This window comes from Plutella xylostella, chromosome 22 (assembly GCF_932276165.1).
Source record: "Plutella xylostella chromosome 22, ilPluXylo3.1, whole genome shotgun sequence".
Lineage (NCBI taxonomy): Eukaryota > Metazoa > Arthropoda > Insecta > Lepidoptera > Plutellidae > Plutella > Plutella xylostella.
In genome coordinates this window covers 2,256,940-2,272,506 of record NC_064002.1, presented here as the reverse complement: position 1 = coordinate 2,272,506, position 15,567 = coordinate 2,256,940, and the positions used below count along the sequence as shown (strand labels likewise).

At 39.3% G+C, this 15,567-nt stretch overlaps 1 protein-coding gene across 4 annotated transcripts; it reads right to left on the bottom strand.

Annotated features, from left to right (window-relative positions):
• Positions 1–1,327: 1,327 nt before the first annotated feature.
• Positions 1,328–4,930, bottom strand: LOC105389862 (putative ATPase N2B). 4 transcript variants are annotated; one of them, XM_038105611.2, is made up of 8 exons: positions 4,781–4,930; positions 4,250–4,664; positions 3,806–4,000; positions 3,382–3,623; positions 2,852–3,026; positions 2,393–2,542; positions 1,941–2,054; positions 1,328–1,492 (listed from the first exon to the last, which is right to left on the bottom strand). In XM_038105611.2, the coding sequence occupies exons 2-8, from the start codon at positions 4,643–4,645 to the stop codon at positions 1,367–1,369; spliced, it is 1,398 nt and encodes a 465-aa protein (XP_037961539.2). In that variant the 5' UTR covers positions 4,646–4,664; positions 4,781–4,930; the 3' UTR covers positions 1,328–1,366. The 4 variants fall into 4 exon arrangements, with proteins under 4 accessions (XP_037961539.2, XP_037961540.2, XP_037961542.2 ...); XM_038105612.2 differs by having other exon boundaries at positions 4,785–4,903; XM_038105614.2 differs by having other exon boundaries at positions 4,250–4,661; positions 4,785–4,884.
• Between the last annotated feature and the right edge of the window lie 10,637 nt (positions 4,931–15,567).

Sequence of the window (15,567 nt, the reverse complement as noted above, 5' to 3'; positions counted from 1 at the left end):
ATGTCCCCTGGATGGGGCAGAGGGCGTCCACAGTGACTCTCCATCGCAACCTGTCTTGAGCTTCGCCTTTGATTTCACTCCAAGACTTCCCGATCTTTTTCGCTTCGTCCACTACCGTGCGTCGCCAGGTCTGCTTGGGACGGCCACGCTTTCTCTTTCCTTGCGGATTCCAATCCATCGCCTGTTTGGGTATGTGGTCAGAATTTCTTCGGAGGGTGTGGCCAATCCAGTTCCACTTGCGTCGCTTGATCTGCTGGTCGATCAGGGTATCGTGGCACCGTTCTCTCAGTTGGTCGTTGGAGATTTTATTGGGCCAGTATATTCGGAGTATGCGTCGAAGGCATCGGTTCACGAAGACTTGAAGCTGGTGCGAGATGGGTTTGGTTACCTTCCACGTTTCGCAACCATATAGCAACACGGACTTAACGTTTGACCTGAATATTTTCAGTTTGACTCTTCTGGTTAACTTTTGTGATTGCCATATTGGTCGCAACTGCGCGAAAGTAGCTCGGGCTTTGGCAATCCGCGAAATGACGTCCTCTTCTGTACCTCCTGTTTCTGAGACAACGCTGCCGAGGTAGGTAAATTTGTGAACGCGTTCCACTGCCTCACCACCGATCTGCAGCGGGGTCATATTCTGCACACCTGTTCGCATCTCTTGGTCATCTTCACAAGGTACAATAGCTACTAATTATGTTACTAGTTGACTGGGGTGCAATCTTCCTTGGTAGGTAAAGCTAAATGTAAAATGTGACAAAATAAAATAGAAAATAAACTATTTAAAACTTTAATACAAAAATAAGTTAATGAATTCACATCAAATATAAACAAGTAAAATGGAAGTATGAAAATAAATATTCCGGATACTTAAGTAAATCGAGCCAATAAGAAACTGGTAACATTTATTTGCTTAAAAACTAATTTATTGCTTGAATGTCATCTAATACTGTACATTATTATTTACGTAGAGTCGATTGATTATTGCTTAAAAAAACATAAAATGTTGGTACATTTGTACACATTCCTATACCTAGATAAGTAGTCATTAATTTGGGAGATAAAATGGCAAAAGACCAAACTACGAAATTACTTTTAAAGTATGAACGTGAAATCGGTAATCGAAACTTTCAATACCTAAATGGCATATTTTAGTCAAATAATTCCTGTGTGGAAGATTTGTACAACTATTGTACAGTCAACTACATAAATATATGCACACTTATTTATTACCTTTACAAACGCAAAACTTCACATACCGCTAATCTAAGATTTCACGGTTTATGAATTTATGTTTATACTAGGTACTCATAACAAAGTGTAGTGTATACTTATTTATGTAGTGGCCTGTACTGACAACAATAGCTGGTTAGTTGATGTGCTTGCCCCACTTCTCCCAGTACTCTTCGGTCTGCATCTCCATGATGCGGGACAGGGATCGGTCGCAGGCAAACATCTCTTCTTCACCCGTGAATATTGCTGCTTTGGCGTCCTCCTGCGAAATATAGAGAAAAATGTAATGAAAAGTCTAGAATAATTAAAATGACGCTGTTCCTTCATGCCTAAATAGGTTTGCAATGAGTTGGACCAAGGTACTGAAAGATAGTTTACATAATTTCCTCATTACGAAATTTGCATATCGCCTTGACTTAGCATTAGCATTTACGAGTTTTTACATACTTCTATATTGCTTTTAATGATAGTTATAAGTTCAAATCCTAACTAATATTATAAATGCGAAAGTAACTGTGTCTGTCTGTTACTCTTTCACGCCAAAACGACTGAACGGATTTGAATGAAATTTTGTATACATATGGTCTAGACCCTGAGAAAGAACATAGGCTACTTTTTATCCCGGAATTCCCACGGGAAAACTTTTTAAGGCGAAGCGAAGCTCACGGGAACAGTTAGTAATAAATAAATATATCTTATAGACAACGTACAGAATCTTTAGTGATCTTGAGGTCGTCCATCAAGGCCCTGTCAGCATCGCCAATTTCGTCGCTTTGTTCCATTTTGAACAACTCCTTCGGGTCACAGTCCGCCGCTATTACAACCTGGGAACACATAAGAGCGCATTTGGAATACATTGACATCAACTAAAGCACTTCCCAAGGACGATATAGGTCCTCATCATAAGCCAATAGCCGTCCACTGCTGGACTTACTAGATGCTCTCAATAAGTGCCTCATATCGCTACAATACTCTGTCTCTTCAGTGAGGTACCTCTTTTAATAGTTGTTCATTGCGGGATTCAGGTGTTATATGCATGAGACTTCAATAAAATGTGCTTGAATGGACTCTAGCTAACCAAATCCTCAGCACAACTCTTGAGTATTTACCACCAGGCAGTGTAATTGACCGTAATTTTAATGAAAAATACTTTAATACTTACTCGTACTCTATTATCGTAAAGGGTGTCAATAAGTACAATGAATCTTCTCAGCTGAGATCGCAGTTTCGTGATGGATATTTGCGGGACATCCCGTATGAATACTGTGTGGAAAGTCTTCGATATGACTAGATAATCGCTTGCTCCCAGCGGCTGAAAACATTTTACATTAGCTACATATAGTTTACTTTAAAGTTGCATACATTATTGAGATGTCTCTCGGGAGACAAAAGGCATCATTCATTGTATTTCAAGGATGGCGTGATGAAACACTGCATTCTTTATTTCCATGAAAATGCAATTTATCTTAATATTTTGAAAATTTTGGTACATCATTACTTTTTATTATTTATTAGAGAACAATACTCATTTATTAATATTTTATAGCAATAAAGTGCACTAAAACAGTGATCTCATTGTTTAAGTTTGAGGTCAAAATTGTTACTGTATGATAGTACTCACTCTATCACACAACTCATCGAATGAAGTGTATAAAATTCGGCCACAGGACTTGGCGAACTGCACATTTCGTCCCATAATGTTGATGACTCGGGGCCTCACTGTGTCATTCTCCTTAGAAGCCAGGAACTTGAACAAGTTCTCTACTGCATCGTTATCTGGTGTCAGCTCTGAATTTCTGAAATACATATTAAATTCATTTCCATTTATTAAGTTTGGCCTTTGGCTTTTGTTGGAACTTGAACTTTTTTTTCCTAAAACCTACACACGCCCCTAAAGCCCTACCCAAGTTGGCAATTCTAAAACTATCAGCCCCAGGGTCTTTGTCAGTGTTAAATCGTATTTGGTGCATTGTTATCTTGAGATAAAATTACTCACAACTTTTGGATTTAAGATAAGATACCCATTTACCCATGACATAGGAGTGACGTCAACAGTCATAACAATCTACTAGACATTGCTACAGCACTGCATAATTATTATGTCAACCACATTACTAGCAATAAAGAAATCACATGATATAAGATACTCACATGAAAAACTTTCCATATTTGTTGCCCATCCCCCTCAGCCGGTAGTCAATGCCGGAGTCCAGCTGGACCACCTGGCAATGATGCTTCAGCACGGGAATGAACGGGACAAAGTTACTCCGCTGCAGCCCGCTCTTGTACAGATCATCAGGCTTTCTGTTGCTTGTTGCTACAACAACACATCCATTGTCAAACAGTTGTGTAAACAAGCGTTTCAGAATCATTGCATCCCCAATATCAGTCACCTGCCACAAAATATTACTGAATACATAAATAAAATAGACCACCCCTTGTTGAATGTAAACTGTTTGTTCATGAATACTCATATCTCTTTGGAGTCTATACATATTTTAAGGCTTGTTTGCATATTTGCCAAGCTGTTTGAATAGCCAAGTGGGGTACCAGGACCAGCATTAAAAGTACAGACCTGAAACTCATCAAAGCAAATAAGCCATGATTCCTGAGTGATATCCGCAGCCACAGGGGGGATGGGGTCGAAGGGCTTGGAGCTCTCGTCCCGGAACGAGCTGGCTCCTCGGCTGGACTTGATCTTCAGCTCGTGTATCCTTGCGTGCACATTCAGCATGAAGGAATTGAAGTGCACTCGCAGCTTCTCTTTTATCTGAAAATGGATTGTAGATTTTTTCATGCTCACTGACATTACATTAGCACTACACACAACATACAGTCAACTACCATGTCTTTTCTATCATATTGAAACTTCATATTTTTCCAGCTACTAAGATTGTTTTTCAATTATAATAAAAAACAAGAAATCACAGAAAAAATTAACTGTTTATCTATTCCATTCTAATTTTATTAATCTTTTCATTAAGTTTATAACAATCCCTTGTTACAGTTAATTACTTACTGGCAAAGTTTCGTAAAACATGTCCATCATCATAGTTTTCCCTCCTCCCACACTTCCATAGATGTAGAGGCCTGTTGGTGCCACTATCTTTTGAGGTTTACTTCTTAAGAAGCTGAAGAATCCACCTTGAGGTTTGATAACAGGTGGCTGGTAATTTCTCACTTCTTTCGAGATGCTCTCTAGATGCCTCATGACTACTTCTTGATGTGGATCTTTGGTCAAGGTTCCATTCAGCACCTTCTCTTCATATACAGCCCATGGGCCATCATTGTCTAAACCAAGTGGTTGTCTTTGAGCTTCAGATGAAAACAGCTTTATGCACTGGCTGCATCTCTTCCAGTGGCACTTTATTAGCGATGAAACATGTAGGTAAGAGCCTTGCTTTATTAAAATCATTGTAGACAGACTGAAACTTCTGAAAACAATGTTGACATTATATAACTGCAATGAAATGAGACGTAAAAATACAAGCTGAATTTTTCCTAATAAACTGCACAAAATTTTATATAACTGATGAATCATAATACTCACTTACACGCTCACAAAACTATAATTTTAATCTACTCTACGAGGAAACGAGGAAAGAACCTTCGAAACCAAAATAATCAGCTGTTCGCCTTGACAATGACATTGACAAATGACAGCCTAAAAACGTCAACTGCACACAGACTACATTGTCATTGACATGACATTTGTGTTTTTTTCTCTCTGTACCACGTGACTCTGGCCAAATTGTCACTGTGTTAGATTATCTACTCTGCACGGCAAAAAAACCATACAACTGTATACAACCAATATACAACTAACTAACCATGTATTTTTCCCAAGGACTTTATCTTTCCATACAAATTCGCAGTTTCTTTTTCTTTACTACACCGAAAACTTATTTCGAAAAGTTGTTCTGAGTCGTGAGCACAGGTTTCGATCCTCCGTTAACGTTGCGTATCGTCAACTGTCACTGTCAAAATGTAAGGCAAAGTTAGTTCCAAAAGTGACATTTGTTTTTTCCATATGTTAGGTGGAATTTCACCAAACGCTAATCGTATTTAGTAGCCTGTCATACGTCTGTCAGTTAGTACAAAATGTATTTAAAATTTGATTTATATACGTTAAGCGTTTGGTAAAAGTGACCCTTCGTGTAGATTCGAAAATAGTATCGAATCCTATGCTCGCTACACTGAACGACTACCCCCTGAAATACTGTAGTAATATACAGTGTGTTGTTTTTTGGACCCGATAAACTTTAAGGGTGGATTTTAAGACTAATTTCATCGAGAAAAAACCCCCATATGAGGGATCAAATCTCAATATTCTAGAAATGGCGGCCATTTTAAAGTTTAAAATACTTAGATTTTTCTTCTTCTACATAGAAAATCATAATTCAAGTTTTAAACGCCTAACGGATATGAAATAAAATGCTTTTATCCACAAAAAGTCACCTCTTTCCAATAAAATATCCATAAACTGCTAAATTAGTTACATAAAATAATTAAAATGACCTAATCTAGGTTTTTAGGGTTCCGTAGCCAAAATGGCAAAAACGGAACCCTTATAGTTTCGTCATGTCCGTCTGTCCGTCTGTCCGTCTGTCCGTCTGTCACAGCCGATTTACTCGGAAACTATAAGTACTACAGTGATGAAATTTGATGGGAATATGTGTTGTATGAACCGCTACAAAAATATGACACTAAATAGTAAAAAAAAGAATTGGGGGTGGGGCCCCCCATACATGTAACTGAGGGATGAAATTTTTTTTTTCGATGTACATACCCGTGTGGGGTATCAATGGAAAGGTCTTTTAAAATGATATAAAGTTTTCTAAAAAACATTTTTCTTAAAGTAAACGGTTTTTGAGATATCAGCTCTCAAAGTCGTAAAAAGTATGTCCCCCCCCCTCTATTTTTATAACTACGGGGTATAAAATTCTAAAAAAAATAGAGGTGATGCATGCTAATTAACTCTTTCAACGATTTTTGGTTTGATCAAAGTATCTCTTATAGTTTTTGAGATAGGTTGATTTAACTACGGAACCCTTTGTGCGCGAGCCCGACTCGCACTTGGCCGGTTTTTTTTACAATAAAAGCAGCTAACATTGACATTTACTGAATTACGTACTTTGCAAATGCCCCCCCTTTGATGTTATTTTAATTAAGTATTTTATTAAAAGTTTTTGAAATAAGCTAGACAATGATATCAAAACCGTAACTGTATGTCGAGGCAGTCAAGAATTAGGTATTGAAAGTTCAAACACACTTAACCACTTTTTTTGGTGTTTCAACATTTGGTGTAACAACGAAATATCAAATTTCATAAAATAACGAAGCAACGTCTTTCCCTCCTTTTCACCCAAGTATATTATGCTTAATTAAGTGTAATCTGTAATGTGTTTCGGTGTGCAAATAAATATTATACTACCTAACTATTATGTTATGAAATATCCAGTGTTAGTTAGTACCTACACATTAAATTAATCTTCTGGAGTCAAATCATACCTAAACTGCTGATGTTAGGGTAAACATAAACTGTGGTGATGTAGTGTGCAAGTACCTAGGTAGGTACAACGTCATAAACACTTCACATTCACTTTTTTCAATGACCCTGCCAATCCTAATAAAGCCACAAAGGGGTGTAGACTTTCTCGTGCAGCAATCACACAATTGGATCACTCGGTCATTGGCTGAAAAAAGTCGCCATTCTTTGTCTGAGAAAGCTTTATGCACAGGATGTCGCCAAATTGATATCGACAAACTGCACTTTGCAATCAACTGAGCTGTCATCTCATCGTAATTTTCGCAAGTGGTCCGCAAATTATGTTTTCTTCAGGGTTACTCACCTCTCTGCATCGTCGTTTAATTTTAACGACACAGTCACGTCAAGATCAAATCTCTGGAGATGACAGCTGCAGACTTTATATTTATTTTTACCTTCTGCCATTTTAACAGCCATAATTCATAATATACCAAAGGCATATGCGAAGTTTCGTCGTGGAGTCAGTGATGCGTAGGGAAGTCTAGACACGACGTCGTAAAACTTATTCCTGCTATAAACAAACTACGACAAGGAGCACTTAACACTAGCCCGTGCGGCTACTGCAACTGTGCATCAGTAGAAAACAAATAAAACTTGGTTACACACTCACAGTTAAGTACTTATTAGAAACTCTAGAATTAACTATAACTACCTACTTATGTACTTACCTATTAGTAAGTGGTAGTTACCTTATATTCAACAATATAAGCTGTGGTTTTGGTACCAAGTTACTAAAACAGCGCAGTTACCTACTTACTCAACTCAGCTGGGTACAAAATGATAACTATCATTTTAAGATCCTCTCTTCTCTGTACTTATGTAGGTAGTATGTAGGTAGGCTAAGGTTACCTACTGTAACTTTCCTAAGGACTGCTAACCTGTGCGATGCCCGTATGAAATGAAATATGTACAGTATGTAGATATAAATAATACTTTATCTTATTGTTATGAAACTATGAGATTAATTAAAATAAAAGTACCTACGTACGGACTGATAAAGCATTTTAAATTTATTTTGTTATGACATGCTCGAAAATATAATATCTACCTCTCGGAGCGACCTCACGTGATAGCTTACTGCAATTTGTTTGTCACGTTAGGTGCAAGGTTTTCGTCCACAAACACTTATACTTACAGATAATTTATTTTTCAGTAGTCATAATAACAGAAAAGGTAGGTTCTAGAGCTCTGAATTCTAAATACGCTCATGGAATGTAGAGAATCGGAAAATAACTTCTCATATTTATCTTTAGGTAGATAGGTCAGTCTTCAAAGTAGTTCAAAGTATAAATGCCATCCCATAAGTAATTATACGATTCCTTTTCAAGTTCTATAATTTTACTAGGCTGCTAAATATAATGTATAAGTAGGTACTTACGGTAATTTTGTAATTATATTGAAACAAATGATTTTCAGTGCGACCGGTTTATAACTTGTGAAGTATCCTGGTTTTACTATAGCACGTTATACAATATAGCATAGTTGGGTTCAACTGTATTTAATATCCTTTTACAATTATGTTACTTACCTAATTCTTTCTTTCACCAAGTAAACCTGCTAGTCGACCGAATCGCCAGTTCGTTTCCTCACCAGGTAAGCTGCCTATCATCCAGTTAGGCAATGTCAAGGTTACCTTCGGAGAACTGACCTAGGGAACCTAAATTGCTCTTGAACTATCTCACACAGTGGCCTCAATTGTGTGCCAACCAATGCACCGGTTAACAACCTCTGCTTCCAAGGTGCCTTGCATAGAATAGGAAGTCACTGACTCGGGATCAAGTGTGTTGTTTGCTATAGGAGCGACACGCGGTTAAAACTGATGCTTGATAATGATAGGTAGGTAGGTAGGCAGGTATACCAATAAAAAAAACTCGTTTGATAAGATGCAAATATTTTATTCATTAGGTTAGAAATTAGGTAAGGATTGTTGCTAGAAATTTAGGGGTGAAATAAGCTCTTTCCATCCCTAGGTAAAAATGGTTTCTTGCTAACATCGTTTCTTAAATCGTGAATAATTTAAAGTAAAAAATAGTAAAACTGAATAGAATAGAATAACCGATGGCCTGACCTGATGATGATGATATTTACCTTGTGGTGACTGTGGCGAATTCCTTTTTTTTATACACAAGCTTGGTTTAATACTAGAAATACGCATAAAATTTGAAAAAGTTTTTTATTGTTGTTTTTACAAAATCTATTTTACTCCTAAATCTCATAATACTGCAATAATCGATAATTGATAGTGATCATTGACTCACCAACAACTATGGCTATGACCAAAATTTTAAGTGATATTCCTACTCTGTGCCGTTAAAAACTAACCCGTTGATTAAAAGTATGTGTTAAACATTGGCATTACATAAGACGCAGTAGTGGATAGTAGACTTGCAGGCGAATGTTGAGTGCACGATGACCCCGGGTCACGTACCGAAACCAGCGTCTAGACGGCCATGTCATCAGCTCTTGTCATACGAATAACGACCTTATAGCTATAGAATTTGATTGCGGAAACCAAATTGTAGTACAGTCTATCGGTAGATATTAATTGTTCAGGTGCTTTTTTTTCCTAGAGGCAAGTTACGGTAGCTACTTCCATTTTCAAGAATTTTATTTTAAAGTCCCTCTTTCTATCAGATTGTGCCAATATAATTCCGATTTATTTCGGGTATCCACCACATTTAGAAGTTACAAGCTTTTAACTTTGATTAATTGTCTTACTTAAACTCTCACAAACGGCCATAACGCAACAGCCCTTCCAATTACCATCCATCAATACCAATAGATGCAGTCGAGATTGTTTACCCTCAAAGCGCAATGATTGCAAAAGCGTGCAGGGCGGTGGATGGGGGTGGTCCCTGGCATGCGGGCACAGCTGCGGAGGATATTCGCACGCCCGCTTCCGCTGCCCTCCGCACTGGATCACTTACTGGACCGCCCACCTATTTCTTTGCGAAGATCTGCATCCGAAGATGCAAGGAGTTAAGCCATTTGGGTCAGGCTCGAATCCAGAGTAAATTATTTTTGTTTAAAGCGGGTAACTAAAGGTGATTTCTATAAAGTTTCCATAAGCCACTATTCAAGTTTCCACACAGTTATCTTGATGGCCCCGTATTTTTCTCGCTGTTCGATTTGTTTCCCGACGCCAATCTGTATCCCGCCTAAAATTTCCACCAGTCTGCACCTATAGCACCTCGCGACGTCTCTTGATTCACGAACAATTAAGGCGCAGTCGGCAGCCCAAACAATCGATCTGGACAAGTGGACCACGTCACCGCGACATATCTGGACAGCGGCCGGGCGCGTAGCCCCGCAACTCTCTTTGCTTCGGTTTAGACTCAACATAATTAATTTGGCCTGTCTGTATTTGCGCACAACTGCCTAGGCCTATTAGTAGTCAGGTCTTCCAGCTTTTAGTTTGAAGCGATTGAAGATTGTTCACACTTTCCATCCAACTGCTGAGTTTCAGTCTGTAAATTCCCACCACACGCGTACATTCGGTGACATGCGTAATTCTTCTCGTCCTTGTTCAGAGAGAGATAAGAGTCATCCTTATCTTTACTCAATTGCCGACGAAAAATTGACACAATTTGTCTCAATATCTTTATTGTAAGTAAAACGGTAATAAAGAGATATTATACTCAAATAAGCTACCTACTTCTGACTGGCGGTAAGCTTTTATCTGCCTCAGAAACAGACTTTTAACTCTTTTCAATAGTTACTGCTGTTGTTAATAGGGTGGTAACTTCAATGTATTTAATATTTATATATTTATTTATAACAATAGCAGCTTATCTCCTACTGAATTATTTTGCAATCATAGGTAAGTACCTATAACTGTTCTCTAGCTGGTTCTGTTTCCACACCACCCTGGAGGTAAGAACACAAAGGTGCGCTTTTTTTATAGAGGTGTCCCCAATAGGCCTAGTCCTCTCAAATCAGAGCATCCTGCAATAAAAAAGTTAAGAGACACTATACCTACAATACATGATGTTAATGATGACTAAATAAACACGGTATGTAGTTATCTCATTAATGTCATCGCGGAAAGCCATTACCAAGTGACCGAATACCTATGCCTCAATTTCCTGTTCGCAAAAATTAACAGCCATTAACCTACTTTCGTTTCAGTTGCAATTTCAGATTATTCTTTCGACGAACGTTAATCAAACTGCCATTGAACTAAGAACTTTGAGGATGGGGACCGCGAAACGTAATCTGCACGATCAGACGGACCACTCTTGAAAAACACTTTCCAATGATCCTCGGTACAGTATCATGAAAACTATAAAATTAGGGTAAATTAATCAAGTAATGGATCATGACCATAATAAGAATGTTTAGTTTAGTAATAACAGCAACAGTAAATTTTTTATTAAATTCCAAATTAATTCTTGCATGAACATAATACCTATTTAGATTCCTTTAACAAATGTCTAGGAAGCTAAAGAAATAACACCGCAGTTGGAGCTGGGTGAGCGTATAACTGGTCGGTAATGTGTAAAAAGACATGATTTTTTTAAAATAAACTAACAATTTTGTAGAGCAGATAAAAAGTTTGACTACATCAGGGCAAAAAAATATTCATCTGATTCCACTGTAAATGTAATAGAGGCCCAAATGAAACAAGCAGCGCAACACGTAGCAGTGATTACCATTACATCACAAAGGACTATCCTCTCAGTTGGTTTCAAGAGTAGGAGAGGTCTGCCCGGAATTGGGTCACTCGGTAACAGTAAGGAAGAGGCGGTGTTTGCCAACTGATTAAATGTCGAGGGCAATATTCCTTAGAGCTGCCGCCTACACCGAGAGCCGCGCGTGCGCCGCGACCCATTAACACCCAGCACTCACGCGCAGACTCCACATGTCCTAGATGGAACACAGTATTATCTAAGACATCTATAGTCTAGCAGCGCGAAAGAACAAGAGACGATATTTATGATTAATTGAAAGGGTCTAAAAAAGAGCTAAGTCCTTTTAATGTAGAGGTGTAGGCAGCGGCAAAAGCTTTTTTTTTCATTTTGATGAAGGCAATCCAAAAACACATTATGTTTCTCAATATAATTTGAAACCAAGAAACAGTAATTCAGTAGCATTATTTCAAGTATCCATCATCAATCACATTCAGATATTCTATGAAGAAGGCGAAAACTTTTGTGTTGGCGGACACGCACCCTTCTACCAACTTCATAACAACACTGAACCCATTCGCATCAACCACATCATACATTCCTTTATAGTGTTTCTTGGAATCAAGCTTATTTTGGGAAAACATACAAGCAATATCTTAAATACATTGAAGTTCAATATTGTCTGTAACATTGTAGGATAGGTAAGTTGTTTTGACTGCAGGTCGACCTGCACTCGAGACAAACAAGTCTTGAAAGTGTAGATATTTATGGCACCTTTCATTACCCAGTACTCAATCAGAAACAATGAGTGAGTCCTGCTTTATCAGCCGCGATATGCTAAAAATAATACACACCAGAAAGGTCGCGCAGCGTTCGTGGGAAATCACTCCATTTAGAATATTTATCTACTTTTAGAAGTTGTTGTTAAATTAATAACATGGCACATCAAAATATTTTGCAGATACCTAAAGGGCAAGTTAGATTATAACGAGGCAACATAGTGTTGCAGATAACGCGTTATTTTAGTGCACGCAATTTCTAAATTTGTTTACTATTGCGTCTAAATTAATTGTTTTAGTACTAGTAGGAACCGGGCTTTGTGTTGATAAAACAAGTTATAGATTATTTTTAACAATTAATATAACTTAAAATATCGATGTACTGAACGTTGTAATGATCGATAAGATTGATGAGATAAGATCACCATATCAATGATTTGAATCATGCTCAATTCCGTATAGAGATTCAGACCTTTCCCTACACTCCAAGTCACCAAAAATTATAGACATTAGGTAATTTCTTGTTTTTTTGTAGCTATGTGAGTGACTGTGACACAGTAAGTCTGTATACAGACGTTATCACGCACGGTCGAAGCTCCGTCCTATACCAGATTACACATAACTTGAACTTAGATACCCCCGTTTCGCATCGAAATTATTGTTTTACCTTTAAATATCTTCAGATCAATTACTCTTGGCCTGTTGCGTAAACAAGATCCAGATATACGTGCAAAACATGGATATGGAATGGGAATCCCAAATAAATAACTAGTCATGTTTAGAAGGGATCCTTCAGGTTTCTCAGGTAAGACAATCATGTTCGAATACCTATGTTAATCCATTTAAATTCCTAGGTTATTCCCACAAAGACACAATGAACCGTTGTTAATCAGTATTCTGGTATCGTAAAGACTAGCGATACCTTCAGCTCGTAATCTCCAACGTAAACTACTTAGTATTTTGTATTAAACTTTCGCAAATCCGGTCCCTATGCTATCCGGCAATGAATCACTCATTGCTGATGCTATAATTTCTGAAGTTCAGCATTTCTGGTTAATAAACTGAAAACTTATGGTAGTCAACTGTTTTTTAAAGAAACATGATTTCGTATTTCCTTCGAATTATGAGTTCTATGAAGTTATACAGAAGTTATATGTAAAGAAAAAGAAACAATGTGGTAAACCTTGGGTTGGAAAAAGGTATCATTTTGAAATGGATTAACTTAAAACATTCATGGTGACAATGGCTTCAAATTTACAATAATCTGTTCTCCTGGTAAATTATAAGCACGCAGGAGCACATTATAATAGTGAGGGTACAAATTTTTACTTTTTCCCTTAACCCTTTTTTAAGAAATAAATATGTATAATCGACAAGAATGCCGAGAGTTTAGATCACGTTTACATGGATGATTGACTGTTGACATGCCCATTCGGAAGTATAAACCAAGAGTTGATTAATTTTTTTAACTATCATCTGATCAACTTTCTACTTGGAATACTCAATTTTGAAACGCACAGTACTTAGTCCCATTCAGGAATCGAATCTGAATGTTAAAGCCCTGCTTCTCCCACTTTAGATGGCAAATTTACGATAGGTCACCAACACGTGAAAATGGCTACCGTTTCCTTGAATTGGCAATGGGGCTTCGCAAAAAGATGGCGCGTAAATCGGTTGTTAATTAGCATTGGCAGTGCGTGAGTCCTGTCTTAGCCACTTACAGGCAACGCACGTGCCAGTCAATGAACCTTAGTCCACGAGTCCACGACACACCGGCCCGGTACAATACGCATGTCTAGATTGTCTAGTATTGTCTAGGCGTGGTTACTATGTCGCATGTCGTCAGGTAGACTACCATCCGTCTGCCATGACAGTTAACTCGTGGTTAACGTTAGAGGAAGATGGGGTCGGTTGACACAACAAAGGTGGTAAGTATAGTTAACTAAGAAGTTCTTAAATTATCATTTAGTTTTATTTAAGTTATGATTTTTGTTTAATTTTAGTCTTCTAAAACTGATTGGTCCATTGATCATACTGGAGGGACTCGCAATGCGTAGCATTACTTTTCCATTGGCTTATGATAGCATTGCTAACTCGTTTAGTATTGGTAAAAAAACTTAGGTAGGTATGGGGTGAAGTATGAACTTTAGTGTTATGTGTCTGATTGAACAGTATGACTCAGTGTAAGTATAAAGATTTTACTTTTATTTATGCTGGATAAATTATAATCCTATTCTACCATACCACGAAAACATGAAATTTTATACCAAAGTTTAGTCTGATCGAGTTTTAAAGTTGGTTTATTAAAACAACAAATCCTGGAACATACTTAATTACTACTGCAACAATAATTATAATGGTGACGTGTCTCATTTTAACAATACAAAAACTTTTATTTTTAAAGGTAACGGTGTAAGAAAACATTAAGCTTTGCTGCCCTACATTTTTCCCTAAAGGTGCTTTCACAGCAGACTTTATGAAATTTAAAATTATTAGGAATTTCCCTTTTATGATAAGAACTACGTCGCACAGTAAGTATATTATGCCGGGCCGCAGAGGGTTGCTTTTTCTAATAAAATTAATAAGTACTTCAGTGACTTGCACTGCGGCCCGGCTGGCTGCAGACCCTCACAACTCACAAGGTACAGGATCCTGAATAAAACAGGACTCGAAACATTAGTTTTTCTGAGGAGAGATCCTCTAAGCTACGGTGTGCAAATAAGAAAATGTGTACTAACGGGCAAATATGAGGACATTATCGGTGCGGGCGAGGAAGTCGTCCGGCTCCGAGTGGGAGACGATGGAGCGCGCGGGCGGCGCGGGGCGGGCGGGACGCGCGGGGCGGGCGGGCGCGTCCTGCTGCGGCGCGCCCAGGCGCAGGCGCTCCATCAGGTCGGCCGGCACGCGCGGCAGCTGGCGCCCCGTCGTGTTCGGCGCCTGCGAGAAGCCGAGCTTGGCCAGCAGGCTCTCGCGGATCACCCGCAGGCTGTGCACCCGCGCGTTCTCGTTCTCCCGCGAGCGGCAGGTGGCGCAGGCAAGCTGCTCGGGCGGGCAGGCCACGTCGGCCGCGGCGACCGCCAGCCAGGCGGCCAGCAGCAGCAGCGGCGGCAGCAGGCGCGCGGGCCTGGCCCGCGGCCCGCGCGGCGCGCCCAGGGGTCGCGTGGTGCGGCAGAGCGGGCGCGGCGGCGGCGTGGCGCGGAGGTGTGCGGCCGCGGACGGCGCGTGCTACACTGCACCGCGCGCCTGCACGCGCCCGGCCGCCGCCGCCGCCGCCGCCGCCGCCTCCCCGCCGCGCCGCCCCTGACTCATCGCGCCGCAAGGCGGGCGGCAGCGCCCCCAGACCTAACTGTTACCTTTGAGTCTTCGTCTTTAGTTTGATGAC